General features: G+C 49.2%; 1 protein-coding gene across 9 annotated transcripts in view; it reads right to left on the bottom strand.

Annotated features, from left to right (window-relative positions):
- The window catches only part of Ptpn14 (protein tyrosine phosphatase non-receptor type 14), a 142,275-nt gene that overhangs the window by 84,680 nt on the left and 39,571 nt on the right, over positions 1-18,024 (bottom strand). For 2 of the 9 annotated variants that reach the window (XM_050148146.1, XM_050148138.1), the window contains exon 2: positions 2,395-2,707. The exons of 1 other annotated variant lie outside the window; for it this stretch is intronic. In XM_050148146.1, coding sequence (XP_050004103.1) covers positions 2,395-2,477 — 83 coding nt within the window. In that variant the 5' untranslated portion in view covers positions 2,478-2,707. Of the gene's footprint in view, positions 1-2,394; positions 2,708-3,713; positions 4,601-13,836; positions 14,041-14,212; positions 14,367-15,630; positions 15,831-18,024 lie in introns of those variants that run through there. 6 more of the 9 variants (XM_050148143.1, XM_050148144.1, XM_050148140.1 and 3 more) reach the window with 6 other exon arrangements.

Raw genomic sequence — 18,024 nt, 5'->3', positions numbered from 1 at the left:
GACCACAAAGTAAGCGCCACTCTTCCCACTTTACAGGTCAGGAAACAGAGGCCAAACAGGGGCAGTAATTTCTCCAGTCACTCTGCAAATAAGCTTCAGAATCATAATTTGAGCCAAGTCCAACACAACAAACCCTACCTACATGTACAGCTATTTACCATATATTATAATGATCCAATGCATATGAACACATTGTAGCTATTTACCATATATTATAATGACACAATGCATATGAATGACTTGTTAGCTATTTACCATATATTATAATGATCCAATGCATATGAACACATTGTAGCTATTTACCATATATTATAATGACACAATGCATATGAATGACTTGTTAGCAATTTACCATATATTATAATGATCCGACGCATATGAATGACTTGTTAGCAACAGGAATAGAAATACTCAAAGAGCAAAAACACTTTCTTCCAGTGCTATACAAATTAAGTTTTTATTTTTTACAGGAATTTACATATGTGTAAATATGTATACCCCAAAATGCCACCACTAAACAAGGGACAGCTAGCTACCGGCCATCAGCACAGCCAAGACTTTTCCCAGTTTGTTCTCCTGGGTTGGCAGCCAGCTCCACTGACTGGCTGCTGAGGCCAATCTCCGGCTGCCGGTGGACATGTTCCTTGAGCAGACAGCCCACCCAAATGCTAAAGCCAGATACCAACACGAAGGACAGAGGGCACAGAGGTGTTCAGGGACAAAAGCCTCCCACAGAACTACAGTCACCCTGCATAAGAAGCTGCAAGGAGAAGGGTTGGACCTCAGGTGTGGCACGTGGACCATCAGCCTCCTCTGTCCCCTGAACCCCAATGAGATCCCAGGTGTCCCGGAGCTTCCTGAGGCTCAGGGTTCCTGGGTCACGCGGTGTAGGCTACTCTCTGCCCACAGGCTGCTGACCAGCCAATGTGTCATGTGGCCATCAGGACTCAAAATGCACAAGCGTGGATTCCTTACAAGAGTCTCACCCTGAATGCCTGGGAAATGAAAACACAGCAGCCACATACTGGGGACCTGCCGGTGTGGTGTGCATGGCTGTGACCCCAGCTGGCAGTCTGGGGCAAGAGGATCACACGTCGGAGGCCTGACTGGTCACAAAGTGAGACCCTGACTCAGAAACCAGAACAAGCCACAAAGACGAATGGCTTGCACGGAGCTCAAAGAAACAAATACCTGTTTTAACCGCTCTCCCTGGGGATGGGAGGACAGCTCCGCAGTAAAGTGCGTAACATCCAAGCACAGGAATGTGAGTTCAATTCCCAGAACCCACACAAACATCCGGGGTATGGCAGGCTTAGAGTCCCAGGGTTTGGGAGGGTGGGGACAGAGACAGGAGGATCCCTATAGTCTAGACAATTCAGTGAGCTCCAGGCTTAGTGACTCTGTCTCAAAAGACCAAGACAGCACTCCCGCGGAGGATACCCAAGGTTGTCATCTAGCCTACACACACACACACACACACACACACACGCACACGCACGCACGCACACACACACACACACACGCATGCATGCGCATTTTAATCTTTTTTTAATTCTTTTTTTTTTATTTATTATGTATACAATATTCTTTCTACATGTATGCCTGCAGGCCAGAAGAGGGCACCAGACCTCATTACAGATGGTTGTGAGCCACCATGTGGTTGCCGGGAATTGAACTCAGGACCTTTGGAAGAGCAGGCAATGCTCTTAACCACTGAGCCATCTCTCCAGCCCCTCTTTTTTTAATTCTTAAAAAATGCTTTTTCATCTGGGTGGTGGTGGTGCCTGTCTTTAATCCCAGCACTCGGGAGGCAGAGGCAGATGGATCTCTGTGAGTTCAAGATCAGCCTGGTCTACAGAATGAGTTCCAGGACAGCCGGAGCTACACAGAGAAACCCTGTTTCGAAAAACAAAATTAAAATGCTTCCCCATGTCTGTGGGTCACTCTCACTTCAATGCTATTTGCTCCTTTTCTTTGTAAGGGAGAAATAGAGAAGCAAACAAAAGGGAGCTGCAGCACCCAAACGTGGGTGGCTTCTCCTTGTGACACAGCCATCAAACCCGAATGCCAACTACCCACTCAACTGCTTTAAAGAGAAAAAAATAATGGCTTTGGTGGGAAAAGTCTCTCATTCTTACCTCCCCGTAAAAATGTCACGAGGGAAACAGAAGGAAACCCACTTTTCTGTACCAGCTGAGGGCCCTTCCCTCTGACGTCAGCACTGGTCGCCTGAGCCACTGGAGCTCTGTCAGCTCACACCCACTAAGAACAGCAGTTTCTTCTAAACACATGCTTAGGCTAAAAACACGGCAGGTGCTGACACGTTAGCAGATAGCTGGCTCTTTTCAGGACCCCCGCCTCCTGTCCCCATACAGGGACACGTGCCCAACTCACCTCCCGCAGCTCCAGCCTCTGGGCCACGGCCTCCAGACACTCCTGCCCCGTGCTCTCCACAGACAGGGTGCACTCGATGACATTGCTGTCCAGCAGGCGGATCCGTGTAACAAAGCAGTTCTTGCTCAGGACATTGTAGCGCCGAGTCCTACGAAGCTTCAGGCCGAAAGGCATGGCTCTGCGGCCGGCCGGGGGACGCCTCCCTCCTCTCCTGGCACAGGCACCCCTTAGACGGCCTTAGCAGGTCTGTGTTGGAACGGTCACACTAAGGTAGGGGAAGGGTGTCCATGTCCGTCAGCCCTCTGCAGGACGGCTGTAGAGGGAAGAGAGGCAATGTGATTACTCACTGGATTGGAAGGGAAGCTGTCGGTGGTGCACAACACAGCATACATGTGTGCACACAAGCACCCAGGCAGGTGAAGGCTCAGACTCAAGTGCCTGTGAGCGCTGCAGCTCTGAGTGCCTTGTGAGAGACCATGTGTCTTACCCGCTCTCGTCAGGGTGAAGCGCAAGAAGACCTGCGAACAAGAGGCTTAGCAGAAAGAAATACAACCCAGGGCACCCCACACTCCCGTTTACACCGCCATCCTCTCTGGGCCCCTTTCTGCAGAAGGAGTAGAAAGGTGCAGGCCGCCGAGCCTGACAAGCCGAGTTCAGCCCCCGGAGCACACATGGCAGAGGAGAGAGTCAATCCCACAAGCTGCCCTCTGAGCTGCACGCGTGTGTCTTGTCACACACATGAAGACATCTACAATGAGGAAATGCATGCAGCAGAAAATGATCGTGCGGTGAGAACGCAGGTGGTGGCCCCGGAGCTTCGAGGAACCGAACATTTATTTCATCTTGCTCCCACCCTACGACGCTGAGTTTCTTCAGCTTTTTTTTTTAATGATTTAATACTGATTTTAATAACTATTTACTCAGAATGTATGCTGTGAACGGTGACGGCATACATTTAACTCTTTAATTCACAACACGGGATTCTCACTGCCACCTTGTTTTGCTTGATTTGGTGCTGAGAAGCAGATCCAGGGCCCTGTGAGCTATATCCCTACTCCCTGAAATATACAGATTCAATAGTGTACTTAAAAATCTCACTGTGTCCTTTTGTTCAACAAATAATGAGACAGATGCGTGGAACACCAAAGCACGGCTCCGTTCCTTTACAGATGAGTTGGTACAAAAGCCCTGTCCCCGGTTACAGGATGTTTAACCCACTAGTGAAAGACTGACAGGAACCTGACGTCCCAGCAAATGAAAATAAAGACACAACAAACGCGGAGAACGCAAGCATTAAATACCAAGCAAAATGACTTTACCGTCGCCCTGAACCAGTGATGTCCTGGTCAGGAGGCCCAGGAAACTTCTCTCAAAGAAGCCGGCAATAAGCAGAGAGCTTTTCCATACGGCTGCCTGCTCCTGCTAGGCTCAGAGAGTTATGGCTGGACGGACTGACAGCTAACTCAGGCAGGTGCAAGCAGCTTGAGCCCCTCATCCATCCTGGCACGGCACTGCTCCTGAGTGAACACATAGGAACCATTGGTCCCTGCAGGAATAAGTCGATGGATAAAGGAGCTGTCTGCGATATTTATACGCCGCTCCCTGCCAGAACCCCAGGCCTCCTGAAGGTTGTCAGGGTATAACCCTACAACACAGCAAAACACACTCCCAGCCTCCCTCGGCAGGCTTTGATATTCGCCCTCGGCACATTCCTGAGCATGGCAGGTACATGTTTTATGATAGCTTAAGATACGTATGGCTAGAAATGCTGGCTTGGTAAAATAGATTAACATTTCTGAACCACTTTATGTTGGCAGAGTATCATGTTTACTTCCAAGCCACGCCAACCTGATCTCCTGATAGGGACAGAAAATATGGAGGGACCCACCCAAAGGGGGAGGGGGAGAAGAGGGGAAGCCAAAATATCCTAAGTGTTTACTGGTGAATTCCCCTCGACTTACTGAAGCACAGGACAGGCAAGCTAAGAGTTGAAGCCTACGTTAAGAAAGCCTTAAACAGACAGAAGTGTTTGCTCTGTGGACACCAGTATGTTTGTTTCTCTTCCTGGGCCAGGCTCTTTACGTCTGGGTGTGTCTCCCTTAAACACCTATGAAAGAATGTGGCTGGCTTGGTACCCGACTAGCCTAGCAAAAACAATCTCTCCGCAGACTCTTCAGCACGACACAACACATGGATGGTGAAACAGCAACTCCCCAGATAACTGCTGTTCTGAAAACGACCAGAATGCACATGCAGCGAAGAGTGTCAGTTCAGAGGTTATTGTCTCGGGCTGTTTGGGATTGTGGGGCTGAACTCCATATCTTTCTAAACCTGTCAGCTACCTTGGTGAAGGCTCCCAAACAGCCCTCAGGGGTGTCTACCGTCAAAGAACAACCCGGCATCATGGACTCTAGAAAATAGCTATGCCAGCTAAGAAATAAAAATAAAAGATTTTCTGAATCTTTGACCCAACAGAAAAAAATTCAAGAGAATTGGTCTGGACCATCAACAAGTAAACAACTAAAAACAAATATCAAAGGGAGGGTAGAAGCCCACGCAAGCTGCTTCCCAGGCAAAAAGTGGAGAAATTGGAAAAAATAAAAGGGGGTTTGTTGATATTGATTAAATCCAGTTGAGGGGAAGGGCAGGATTCGGAAAGTCAGGAAGCATCAAGGCAAGCTTAAAAATTAAGAGAGAGAATTAGATCATTGCTAAATTTCTTGGTTTTATTGTGTGTGTACAGCATCCCGGTGTGTGCATGCACAGATGTACACTGATTATGGAGGTCAGAGGGCAAGGGCAGTGTCTTCCTTAATCATTCTCCACCACATTTTTTTCTCTGAGACAAGTTTCTTCCCTGATTATGGAGCTCGCTGACTGGCTACAGTGGCTGGCCAGCAAGGCAAGGATCCTCCTGACTAGACCCTAACTGGTGGACCTTTTTACATGGGTCTGGGTAGCAAACTCAAATCCATACACCTGCAAGCAAGCCCTTTGCTGAGCCGTCTCTCTAGCCAACATTTTCTACGGTTTCTGATAGTGGGGTTGCAGTTATGCAGGAGAGAGGAGTTAGGCGATATCAGCAGCTCTATTGTGAGTAAGAACCATCAGGATGAAGGCTTGAGAGAGGGTTCAGTGGTTAAGAGCACTGATAGCTCTTGCAGAGGACACGGGTTCAATTCCCAGCACCCACATGGTGACTCACAACCATCTGCAACTCTGGTCCCAGCAGATCCGATGCCCTCCTCTGGCCTCTAAGGGCACACACGTGGTTCATAGACATACATGAAGGCAAAGCACACATACGTATAAAATAAAAAGAAAAAAATGTTTAGATGTCATGATGCCTGTAATTTTTAAATGGTTTGAATGCATGCATGCATGTATGTACACACGAACACATGGTGTACACACACACACACACACACACACGACTGACAGCAGTTGAATACAGACACTGTCAGACTGCTCTGCTTCTCCAACCTCCTAAACACTTTCAAGACAGAAAGTTAAAGGGGAGATGCCTACCCACACAGACGGCGCTCTAGTACCTAAGGCTGTAAGGCTTGGTCTGAAGGAGCTCGGCAAGCAACATCATTGGTGCTTATTTGAACAAATTAACCTGGGTTTAAAATATCAGCGCGATTTGACACCCGTACCCAATGCTAGAAACGCATTCCCTGTCTCTTCCACATACATTGATACATTCATACACACCTCAATGAAAAGCCCGTAACACCCACTCCCGGCAGTGAGGGCCACAGGGCTGTGCTTCCTGGCCAAAGGCAGATGTGATACCTGGACGATCCCAGGCCACCCCACACTATGACACAACGGGAGAGCTTGAACTCTGCTCAGTGGACCACTTCATGGCCAGAGGACGAGCCTCCGTTCTTAAGTTACCAAGGAAACGATCACTCATGCACCAAGCTCTGCCTTTAACCATCACACAAGTGCCACACAGCACCTGCTTGTCCTCCACAGCAGGTCTACTTCTGTCACCTCCCTTCCGGTCTAGAGCCTGGCTTCAGGCTCCTTGGCTGGGCTTCCCCGGGTGGCTCTCTGGCTCCTCGCAATTGCTTTGTCACCAAAAGAACAAAAACAACAACAAAAAAACAGAACTAACTAAAAGACACATAGAAAGGACTGTGTTTGTGACACTTTCAATTAAGGAAGGAGGGAAGGAGGAAGGGAGGGAGGGAGGAAGGGAAGGAGGGAGGGAGGGAGGGAGGGAGGGAGGGAGGGAGGGAGGGAGGGAGGGAGGGAGGAAGGAAGGGAGGGAGGGAGGAAGGAAAGAAGGAAGGAAGACCCTACATTGAGGCTGCATCTCGCCATACTACCATACTAAAAATGGCATCATTGGAAAACAAGTAACAGGCTGGAGAGATGGCTCAGTGTGTAAGAGCACTTGCTGACATAATACACACACAGGAAAGGGCAGCGGGACGGGTGTGTGTGTGTGTGTGTGTGTAACAGAAGGGACCCTTATACACTGGCAATGGGAACAAATACGAGTTTAACATAGTTAAACACTATGGAGGCCACTATGGAAGTATCTTGGAGAAACTAACAGCGGATCGAACTTGCCTAGGAGCCAACCACATCAGTCATTCCTGGGCATTGCCCCGAGGACATCACAGACACTGCACACCAGTGTTCACCGCAACGCTCCTCATTCCCTATGGGGCTAACGGGGTGTCCAGCAGCAGAAATGGACAATGTAAAGGCGACTTATCTTCTCTGTGGGTTCCCTTCAGCTGTAAAGAACAGAGCCAGACTGCAGGAGATAAGCATGGGCGCTGGGTCTTCTGCAGACACGTAAAACCGCGCACTCACAGGATACGCGGGAGCAGCTGCTAAGTGGCTGCGCAGGGGGAATAAAGGAGGCCGATGGAAGTGGGGAGAGAAGATGCTCCAACACCATCAAACACACACATGCAGATGCAGCCCACCCCGGAAACTTTAAATGTGTTCTTAAGAAAGCAAGGCTAGAACACGGTCTTCATTCTATTTTAAAGCTTTTATTTTTAAAACAGGAACTATCTAATTTTATCTCATTAAAAGTAACCTTTTAATTAATTAATCAATTTTAAAAAAATATAGTGGGGGCTGTGGGATGGGTAGCCCAATGGGTAAAGTGTTTCCACGCAGGCATGAGGACCTGAGTTCAGATCACTAGAACCCATGAAAAGCCAGGCATAGCCGTGTACATCTGCCACGTCAGGGTCCTCGCTGAGATGGGAGCTGGGACGGGAACACGCCTAGATGCTCTCAGGCAGCTAACCCGGCACGTGCAGTAGGGCAGCTGGCATGTGCTGCGGTGAACAGCAAAGAGGCCTTGTCCCCAGACGAGGTGACGGGGAGAGCCGATAGCTGAGGCTATCCTCTTCACACTAGCGTGTGGCATGTGCAAACCGTCTAGTGTACATGGACACACACATCACACCTGTGCACATGCACACAAATCAGAGTGAACCCCAAGGTAAACTATGGGTTCAAGGGAATAATGACCTGTCAATGCCAAGCTCATCCGTTATTAAAACGTGCGTCACTCTGGCGGGGGACATCACTGTGGGGCCGGGGAGCCGAGGGCTGTGCCGGAGGAGAGCTGCACATTTGGCTCCATTTTACTGTGAGCTAAAAATGACTCTAAAAATTAAAGTCCTTTTAAAAAGGGAAGTTTCATGTGTGTTGGTGAGATGGCTCAGCACTTAAGAGGACACCCTGCTCTTGCAGAGGACCAGAGTTCAGTTCCCAGCACCCACAATGGGCAGTCAACTGCTCGTAACTCCATCTCCAGGGGATCTGATGCTTTCTTCTGCCCTCCGTGGGCACACACTGTGCTCAGAGGCACAAATCCATACACATACGCAATACTTAATAAAACAGGCTGGGTCTTTGATCTGAGCCTTCATGAAGCAGAGGCAGGCAGCAGGTTTGGGGTCAGCCTGGTGTGCACAGCAGCGTTCAGGCCAGTCAGGCCTACATGGTGAGGTCCTGCCTTGAAAACTAAAGCAAAACAAATCATTTAAAAATAAAACTGAAAAATAAAAAAAATATTGCCTTAGTTAGCTATGCTCTCAGACTATTTAGCACCCTGCTGCAGGCTGCAGTGGCCTGCTCAATGACGTCAAAGCAACTTTTTTACTTAATAATAACAGTAAAAGTAATGGGGCCGACTCAGATTTCTTCCAAGAGAAACAGTGACATCGTCTCATTCCGCTGCTAACCTTTTCCATTCCTCGGTGCATCCTAGAAAAGGCAGCCCTGGCCAAAGTGGGAATGTGTCTGTGTGTCTGTGAAGACACTGCAGGCTGAGCCTGCAGTGGAGCTGCAAGTCAACACTCGGGAGGCTGAGCCTGCAGTGGAGGAGCTGCTAGCCTGTGACCACAACACTCGGGAGGCTGAGCCTGCAGTGGTTGAAGCTGCAGGCCTGTGATCACAACACTCGGGAGGCAGAGGTAGAAGGATCACAGAATTGGGGGTCAGCCTGGTGCACACAGTGACTTCATAGCCAGCACAGACTAATAACTAGGTCTTATCTCAAAGAATCCAGGAAGAAAGAGAAGGAAGGGGAGGGAGAAAAGAACACTGTTGTGTGTGAAGGGCAGTTCACAGTGGGTGCTGGAGTGAGAGACTGCTGGTCGACCTGAGCTACAGAGGAGTTCCCAATGAGCCAAGGCTTGCCTTAGACCCCAGGCCTGAGACAAGGATGAATGTCAAGTCACACCCTCTCCACTGTGCCCATCCAGTCAAGTTCCCTCTTGGTTCCTCTCACAGCACGCTAGGCTTGTGCAACAGCATAAAACAGCCGCGGGGGCCGGGCGGTAGTGGGGCACACCTTTAATCCCAGCACTTGGAGGCATAGGCAGGCGGATCTCTGTGAGTTCGAGGCCAGCCTGGTCTACAAGAGCTAGTTCCAGGACTGGCTCCAAAAGCCACAGAGAAACCTGTCTCGAAAAATAAAATAAAATAAAATAAAATAAATAAATAAATAAATTAAAAAAAAAAAACAGCCGCGGGAGTTTGCAAACAAGCACTTTACTACCTCATCAGCCCTGTGGAGAAAGCCCTTTCACATGGAAAGTGTTAACGTGTAACAGGAAATCCGGTTGAGCCCTGGGCTCTCCCAGCCCAGCATCTAGCATCCCATGATTCTGACACCTGAAGCATAAATAGCTTTTCAAGAGCCATCCTGGGGGAAGGGGGGGAGGGGTTAGATGACCCTGGGATTCCCTTATCTTAGTCAGGAGCACAGCTCAGAATCTAGAGTCTCCAATTGGTCTTACATTCCAGGAGGTTCCGATCAGCAATTACTTTGAGAAGCTCCCAACACAAAGCAGTCTGCACTCCGCCCCACCCTTAGGTTCCTGAAGGAGAAGCTGTGGGTGGGATTTGGGGTTAGGGTCTTCTGCACGCAGCAGGAACCCAGGGCGCAAAGAGTTGCACACTCAGACCCAGGAGCCTCAACTGTGGTTCTGTGGCCTGCCCACAGGAGGATTTGGAACCTTATGGGTCTGGTTCTGGGCTGTAAGAGAGGGTCCTGTTGTGAAGAGCAGAAAGGGCTTACTTGGGTCATTGGTGTTTTGGCAAAAAAGATAGGATTCCTATTTCCACAAGGAACTCCCCACCGCTCATGCTTCCTTCTCCAGCCTTTGTGGGGTCCTTCTACTGTGGGTAAGGACCTCACAGAGATGGCACCCCTCACACACAGATGCTGCAAAATTATTTGCTAGAGCACTTTAGTGGGCCCACAACAATATGTCACAAACACCACATTTTAAAGCCTTTTAGAGCAGAGGATACAGAGGGAGAACAGAGAAGCGTCAGTCTCAACTCCACAGTCCTCTCCCCGAGGGGCCTATTACCCTCCTGAAAACTCAAAGATGGAAGCTTCCATCACTAACTGTAAGCTATGGGTTCTAGTATGTTATAGTCTTGTTTTTAACAATAATAAAGCTGTCAACAAAAAGCCCTTCAGAGCTACACACACACACACACTGTTGTCAGATACTTATACACTGTCAAAATATATTGCTGTGATTGGTGTAATAAAAAGCTAACGGGCCAATAGCTAGACAGGGGAGATAGGCAAACTTCAGGGCAGAGAGAGGGAACACTGGAAAGAAGAAGGCGGAGTCACCAGACAGACGGAGAGGAAGCAGGATGGGCAGTACAGAGTAAGGTAACTGAGCCACATGAAAGAGCATAGATTAAAAGGTACCGGTTAATTTAAGTTATAAGAACTAGTTAAGAACAAGCCTAAGCTAAGGCTGAGCTCTCATGATTACTATTAAGTCTCCATGTCATTTTTTTGTGAGCTGCTGGCCCAAAGAAAAATCCATGTACAAGACACAACAAAACCAGGTTTCCGATCCTACACTTGGTTGATCAAATAAATCCTTACACAGGGCAATAAGTGGAGAGGGTTCCAGAGTGTCAACCAGACACAGTCTAATCAGCCACTCTTTGATGAACCTGCAGAGTCTTTGGGCAGAAGAAAAGTAAAGTCCAAGCCGTACCCGAGCAGCATCTTTTTATTTCCCATACTGTGTGATGCATGCTTACTTCCCCCCACTTAAATCTGAGCTCTGAAAGCGCTAAGAGAAGCTAACTGCCAGCGCCGTGTTTACCAATAGCCTCTGGAATTTCTCCAGCATTCCACAGTCTTAGACTCCCAAGCACACCTCACAGAACTATGCAACCCCATCTGGGTGTGAGGACGGACAAACTGACAGCACTAGTTCATCCTCTGCATAAGCCATGGGGCACAGCTTGACTTTCACGCCCTGGCTGTCGTGTCCCCAAGAAGATGCTATATGAAATGGATGGAGCCTTGAGGGGGAGATTTAAACTACTTTCTCTCAACTCCCCTGAAGAAACACCAGGAGGGAGGGAAGTGGGTTTTGTTTGATAAAAATGTAACTATTAGTTTCTTCGGTCTGTTTTAATAGTTTTGAGACAAGGTCTCGCTATATGCTTCCTTGGGCTCCTGAGGAGCTGGGATTACAAATGTTTGAATTTCATGGAACTCGCGTCACAATCACAGGTCAAGCCACTTTTAAAAACATAAAACTTCTCTGTAAGGTCTAAAGCTCAAGTCCTTCAGTTGCTGAAGAAAACACCCATGACCTCAAAGCATTTAAACGCACATTTTCAAATCCCGACCCCTTCCAAACACTCAGCGGGAAGATGAAATCTATTCGCAAACACATTTTCCAACTTCCCTGAGCACAGAGTCACATAAATGACCTTTCAAAACTCTTCTTGAGGCACGTTTAAAATAAAAGGCAGCTGCTGTACTGTGCATCACCTCAGGGGAGGGGTGCAGAGAAGGGGTGCAGTGGAGGGGGGACACAGCGGCGGGGACACCATGGCGGGAGGCAGTGGAGGGACGCCTGTGTGAAGAGTGGGCTAAACAGCAGCTTCCTTAGACAGATAAAGCCAGAGACCACGACGGGAAGTCACAAGGCCTCCTGCACAGACATGTACCATAAAACCCTTGAGTCCAGGGAAATAAAACTTGGCCCTCGCTTCACTTCCTAGCTTTACACAGCTCAAGCCACTGTCGACCTTGCCCCACAAGGTTCCAGTGGCTTCTCACAAACTATTACCAAAAGGATCCAAACCTGGGTGAAGGTGATGGATAAATCGTGGAAACAAACACTCTACGGTGCAGAAAGCGGCCTCCAAAACTGCCCCACCAAGCATCGTCCAGCATGGTCAGGCAGGGTGGCACACACTGTGACCTCCTCACTGGGTTAGCCAAGGCGTGGGGATCAGAGGTTCAAGGCCAGCTCGGGGTACACAGGAAGACCTTGTCTAGAAAACACTGACAGCTATGATATCCAGCACAGACTGTGAGAGAACGCAGGAAACAAATTCATTTCACAGATGCCACACCCTTGGCGCTTAAAGTAACATCCAGAGGCTCCAAGATGCAGAACCCCCACCATCTAGAGCCTCTTCCTTTTGGGGTGGCTCTGCCCTATATTCCCCTCACACTCAGAAGCAAGGCAGCTCTGGAAATGTTGGAAAAGTGCACTTTCTAACTTGGAGGAGGCAGAGGGACAGCAGAAGGGTAGCCCCTGGGAGAGCGTGGTTTAAAAAGCCCCCTAGGTAACCATAAAAAGACTCCTTCTTCTCTGACACTCTGCCTTCAGATGGCTAAGGAACTTCACTCCTTACCTTACCCAAATTCTTAGGGCATCCAAAGTACACTCTGAATAAAGTATGTTGTTTAGAATTTGGTTTTTAATAAAAATCGGAATCACAGGGTAAACCCAGGTGGTACCTGCCTGCACAAGCACCCTGTGCTGAGACAGAAGGGCGTGAATTCAAGACCAGCCTGAGGTGCATGGTGAAATCCTGTCTCCAAAAGTCAGTCAGTAGTTAGGTGATGATGACACACATTTGTAATCCCAGTAGGCAGGAGGATTGTGAGCTCAAGGCCAGTCGGAATCACACTGAATGCCTTTGTCTCAAAAACCAAGCCAGCAACAACCTCTGCATTTACATAGGTCACACTGACAGCATTGGCTTTTAATTTCATTTTAAAACCCAGTTTCAGGGGGTGACAAGAAGGTGAGGCGAGTCAAGACGCTTGCTGACAACCCCATGGATGATCTGAGTTCCCAAAGACCCACAGGACCTGACTCCCACCAAGCTGTCCTCTGACCTCCCCATCTCCCCTACACAAGGGAGAATAAAATCTAAACTATAGTGGGGAAACAGTCTATAAGGGGGTGCATGTTTAAAAGGCAAAGGGCAGTCACCAGCCCATAAAGTAGAGGATGGGGTTGGTTTCACGGTGGTGAGAGCACCCGATCCTCTTCGTCTCTCAGAAGACGCATCTCTCTACTCATGCCGAGATGTGGCATCCTAAGACCCTGGCATCCTTGTTTAGAGAGGAGGATCTGTGATTCTCCCACTCTAGTCCTGACTGCTGCCTGTGCCAACAACTCCAGCATGTGTCCTGGGATGTCCCAGCTAATCACAGCTGGGAACCAGATGAGGCAAGCCCCAGAAGTATCAGAATGCTCAGAAGGCAACAGTGAGCACCTATTTACCAAGCAGATAAAAGGGGTGCAACTTACAGACTGGGCAAGGACGACAGAGAGGCACAAGCTTCTCCCCGCAGTCACACAGGGACTCAGTACCCACAAGCTCTGACTCAGAGCTGTATCTGGCCCTGTGTTCTTACACCATGGGTTTGTACAGGAAGGTCTGAAGCTAGGACACGACATAGTAACAAGAGCAAGCAAACACATTCCAGGGGAACCCAGGACACCACCTACAGCCTAGTCTTGCTCATTCAGAGGCAACAGTGCAGGCTAACGAGACAGGTGGAGAGGGCCCTGGGGCTGGGCCCCTGGAAAAGCCCTGGGACGCTATCAGGAACATCTGAGAGAATGGGGTCCCTTCCCGAGTGTGGCATCTTACCTGGACGGCTGCCGTCCACTGCACCACTCTGCCGGAGTGTGGGAGAATCCAAGCCTGCCAGTAGCACTGCTTCCAAAGCGACTTCAAAAACACAATCACAAAAGCAACTGGAGAGGTCTGGCAGCCCAGGCACCACCCAGAAAGCAAGAGAACTTCACTGAAGGCAGACGCATCTCTCCAGACTCTGGAGACAGGCTCTAAAGGGACAGAACTGGGTGGCCGGGTTCTTAGTGAGAGGTGGTGCCCCTGACCTCCCTCAGCAATCTTCCACACCTCCCTTTCCTGTTTCCTTCCTGCCCTGGGCCTGAGCGCATCTGCTCAACTCTCCCCAGGGCCCAGAGTTACAGACACAGACGGGAGGACACATCCATCTTACCTCCTATCCAAACATCAATCAGTGGCCGAGCAGTTCAGCAGCTTTCTCACTCTGGGTCTGAGTGCCCAGGACTGAGCTTCATGGACATGCCGCCTGGCTCACTGGCTCCTGCAGCCCAGCCAGGGAGCCTGAACTTAAAGCAGTCATTTGCACACAAAAGCTACTCAGGAGCTCCCGCTCCATTCCTGGGGGGGGAGGGGGAGAGGGGGGTGCTGGCACCAGCCACACAGGACTCTCAGCACAATCACGCCACAGTAACACAGGCCACGGACTACTTATTCAGGGTTTGGATCTCCAGATTTGTAAAAAATATTTGAATTTACAGAATTAAATATCGTTGGATGGGACCCAAGCCTAGACACAAAATTCACTTGTGTTTCAAATACACCTTCTACACATAGCCTGAAATAAAGTACAATATTTAATAATGTTGTGCACAAGAGGCTAAGGAAACAGCTTAGCAGGTAAAGGATTACTGGGGTAGCCTGGAGACCTGAAGTTGATTCCCACAACCCCCCAAGAAGTTAGGCGGTGTGTTCACATGCTGTACTCGGCACCGGAGTGGCAGGGACAGGAGGATCTCTGGGGCTCACTGGCCAGCCTAACTGACAGGTCCTGGGTCCCAGTAAGAGACCCTGTCTCATAAGCAAGGTGGATGGCTCCTGAGGGAAGACATCTGAAGCCTGCTGGCCCCCACACACTTAGATGTCATGTGAGCACATACATACATACACACACACATGTGAACATGGACACACATTCTGTGCATGCAACTAAGTTTTACGTATGAACTCCCACTAATTATATAACTAAGGAAGTTTTGTACACTGAAGCCACTCTCGATTTCAGACTAGAAACATTGAGCTTGCCTATCGATTCCCAGCACACGGTAAACACGCCTGACATCTATGACCCGTGCCGTTTCACTGAGTACTGCAGGAAGCACACAGACTGCTCAGAACAACCAAGCACCTTCGACAAGCCACCAATTACAGAACAGAAATAGTTCTTAGATTAGCATATTTATCAGAAGGAAGCGAAAACAAGCAAACACAGAGCCTGAGGAGCCGTGGTGGTGACAGGGTGGGTTTCAGACCTGGGATCACTCAGCTGAGCCAGGACGAGTCATCAAGTGAGTTCTGAAATATTACCCACAGTCCCCGCCCCAGCGAGGAGAGTCTGAGCCACAGGGGTTATGAACTAGTGTCCCCTGTAAGAGGGCCGTGCAGTGCCCACTGATGGAAGCACTGCCAGGCACTCACTAACGGGATAAAAAGAGGTCCGAAACAGAGCTGCTGTGCACGCATGCACCGTGGCCCTGCCACACTGCCCTCCTTTCTCCCCACCCTTCACCGCTGCAGTAGGAACACAGGACAACCTGCGTCATGTGACGTCTTTGTTAGCTACAGCACTGCTACCTTCTAGGGCGGAAGCTGTAATGCTGTAAAGAATCCGTAAGCATCTCACTTCTGGTCCCATGGATGACCTCGGAAGGAAGAAGCTCAGTCACCTGGACCAGTGTATCTGTGAGCATCTCACTTCTGGTACCATGGATGACCTCAGAAGGGAGGCTGCTCAGCCGCCTGGACCACTGCAGAGCAGAAGCTGTGTGGGCCCACTGGTCTGACATCTCTGTCATTGCTGGGTGTAAGCACACAGAACCAGGGGCAAAGGTCAACCGCTTGAGTTCTGAAGTAGAGCTGTTTAATCCTGAACACTTAGATACGAGAAACTTCTGAGCTGGGCGGGCCGCTCAGTAAGGGGCTTGCTGCACAAACTCGAGGACCTGAGTCCAATCCCCAGCACACACAGAGACAATGTCCCAGATAACACACCCATGGAGTATCTAGACAATCCTCTGTGAAACTCTTCTTAGGTGATTGTGGACTGTGTCCAGCTGATAGTTGAAACCAACCAGCACGTGCTCCTTTTCACAGTCCGCGCTGATTAAAACCACTAGCGCTTGAGGGATTCCATTCTCTGTTCTTTATCTACCCCGCCTCCCTGGCTCTCTGAGAGTTTATCAAGTCAAAGCTGGGTGTCCACAAGCTCCTTAGTACACATTCCTAAACTGCCCCCGAATCTGTCAAATGCAAAGACTCCCCAGCTGGACAGCTCGTTCCTGTGAGGATCTGCATTGTGTCAGACTTTCTTGTCAATCAGACATGTCTGACTACTGCTGTTCTCATACTAAATCCGCTACTGCCCGTGATTGCGTGTGTAGCATTCACTAGCCCTGGATACAATCGAAGCTGTTGACCTCTGCCCTCTGGTTCTGTGTGTTCACACCTAGCAGAGACACACATGTCAGACTATGGACCTACAAGTTCTCTGTATAAAGTGTGAGGCCTGCTTGTGATCCCAGCACTGGAACGACAGCAGAGGCAGGAGGATCCGAATTCCAAGATCATCCTCAGTTATGTAGTGAATTCGAGACTGGTCCTGTATAAATGAGACCTTGTTTCAAACATAAAGATGCCATGGCTTCCACTTCGTCACTGTAAAAATGACTGAAGGATCCATCACGCTTCTCGGGCACTTGAGTGAGCAGAGAAGGAAGGGAACCAAACGCAGAGTTGAAAGAACTCAGCTCAGATTCTGACCTTTTCTTTCTCATCCCAGACTGAGGTGTGACTCCGTAACACACCAGGAAAGCTTCACTGAGGTAAATTCCCAACCCTGAGAAGAGGGTACCTAAGTCTTCACACCCTCTGTAACAGTCACAAAACAGCTTCCAAAGTGCAAAAACACTTGAATAAACACGAGTGTGACTTCAGAGCTGTATTCTAAGTGTGGTGAGCCATCCAGCCCTCCAGGGAGCTTCTGAGAAAATAAGACACTGACTCCACACTGATACCCACGGGAACATGGCGTGGCTGAACTGCCTCAAAATCTATTTGTGCACACGGCTCAGGAGCCTGGGCTTTGCCAAAGAGCAGGAAAAGCAATCTTCCTCTCCCTAGCGGGTTGAATGAAGTGCTAGGAAGGAGAAAAAGCGAAGCGGGGGTGGGGTGGGGGCATTGATTGGCAGGGAAGGGCTTGGCCCACTCAGATTAAGTAAAGAACAAAGAAGTTCAGGATTAAGTAAAGACCAAAGAAGTTCAGACACACTACAAAGGGGCAAGGTAAAAAGGAGACAAAGAAGATGGTGGCTCACAAAGGACATGAAGTTTCCAGTATGGAGAGGTCTGAGTAAAAGACCATATCCAAAATTATTTTTACTTCTCCATCAGGGTAACACATGACACAGAAGCAACGGCAGGCCCAATCAGTGCAGCACAGGAAGAAAGATGGGGCGTATCTGTTACCACACTACTGCAAGTGATCGTAGAAACTGCTCCATTTAGCGCAGCACTGGGGACTTGCCAGAGTCATCAAGTCCCTAGAGTACAATAATCTTGAGCTGGAAAGAGGATTCTGAGTCAGCAATTAACGCAGAGCATCTGTGTGGGGCACGGATGTCACCCTGTTACCTGCCCCTCCACACTCAAGGTGAATGAAGCGATTCGGAAACTCCAATAGTCCTTAGTTCGCCTCTCCAGCTCAGAGCTGCTAGGTGGGGGCTGGACACAATGAAAAACGATCCAAGGTGACCCCAGCTGGACAGCCTGTCCCTGTGATGACCGTCACAGTGTTAAAATGCCTAGTGAAACAGGTATGCGCTGTCTACTGCTGTCCTTCTACTCTATCTGCTGCCGCTCGTGTGCATGTATGTTCTCTCCTGATACTCTCGTGTGCATGTATGTTCTCTCCTTCTACTCTATCTGCTGCCGCTCGTGTGCATGTATGTTCTCTCCTTCTACTCTATCTGC

This window comes from Alexandromys fortis, unplaced genomic scaffold, assembly GCF_014885135.2.
Source record: "Alexandromys fortis isolate MF-2015 unplaced genomic scaffold, M_Fortis_MF-2015_v1.1 scaffold_62, whole genome shotgun sequence".
Taxonomy (NCBI): Eukaryota; Metazoa; Chordata; class Mammalia; order Rodentia; family Cricetidae; genus Alexandromys; species Alexandromys fortis.
Note: the sequence above shows the minus strand (reverse complement) of the source record. Positions and strands in the feature narration are given on the sequence as shown.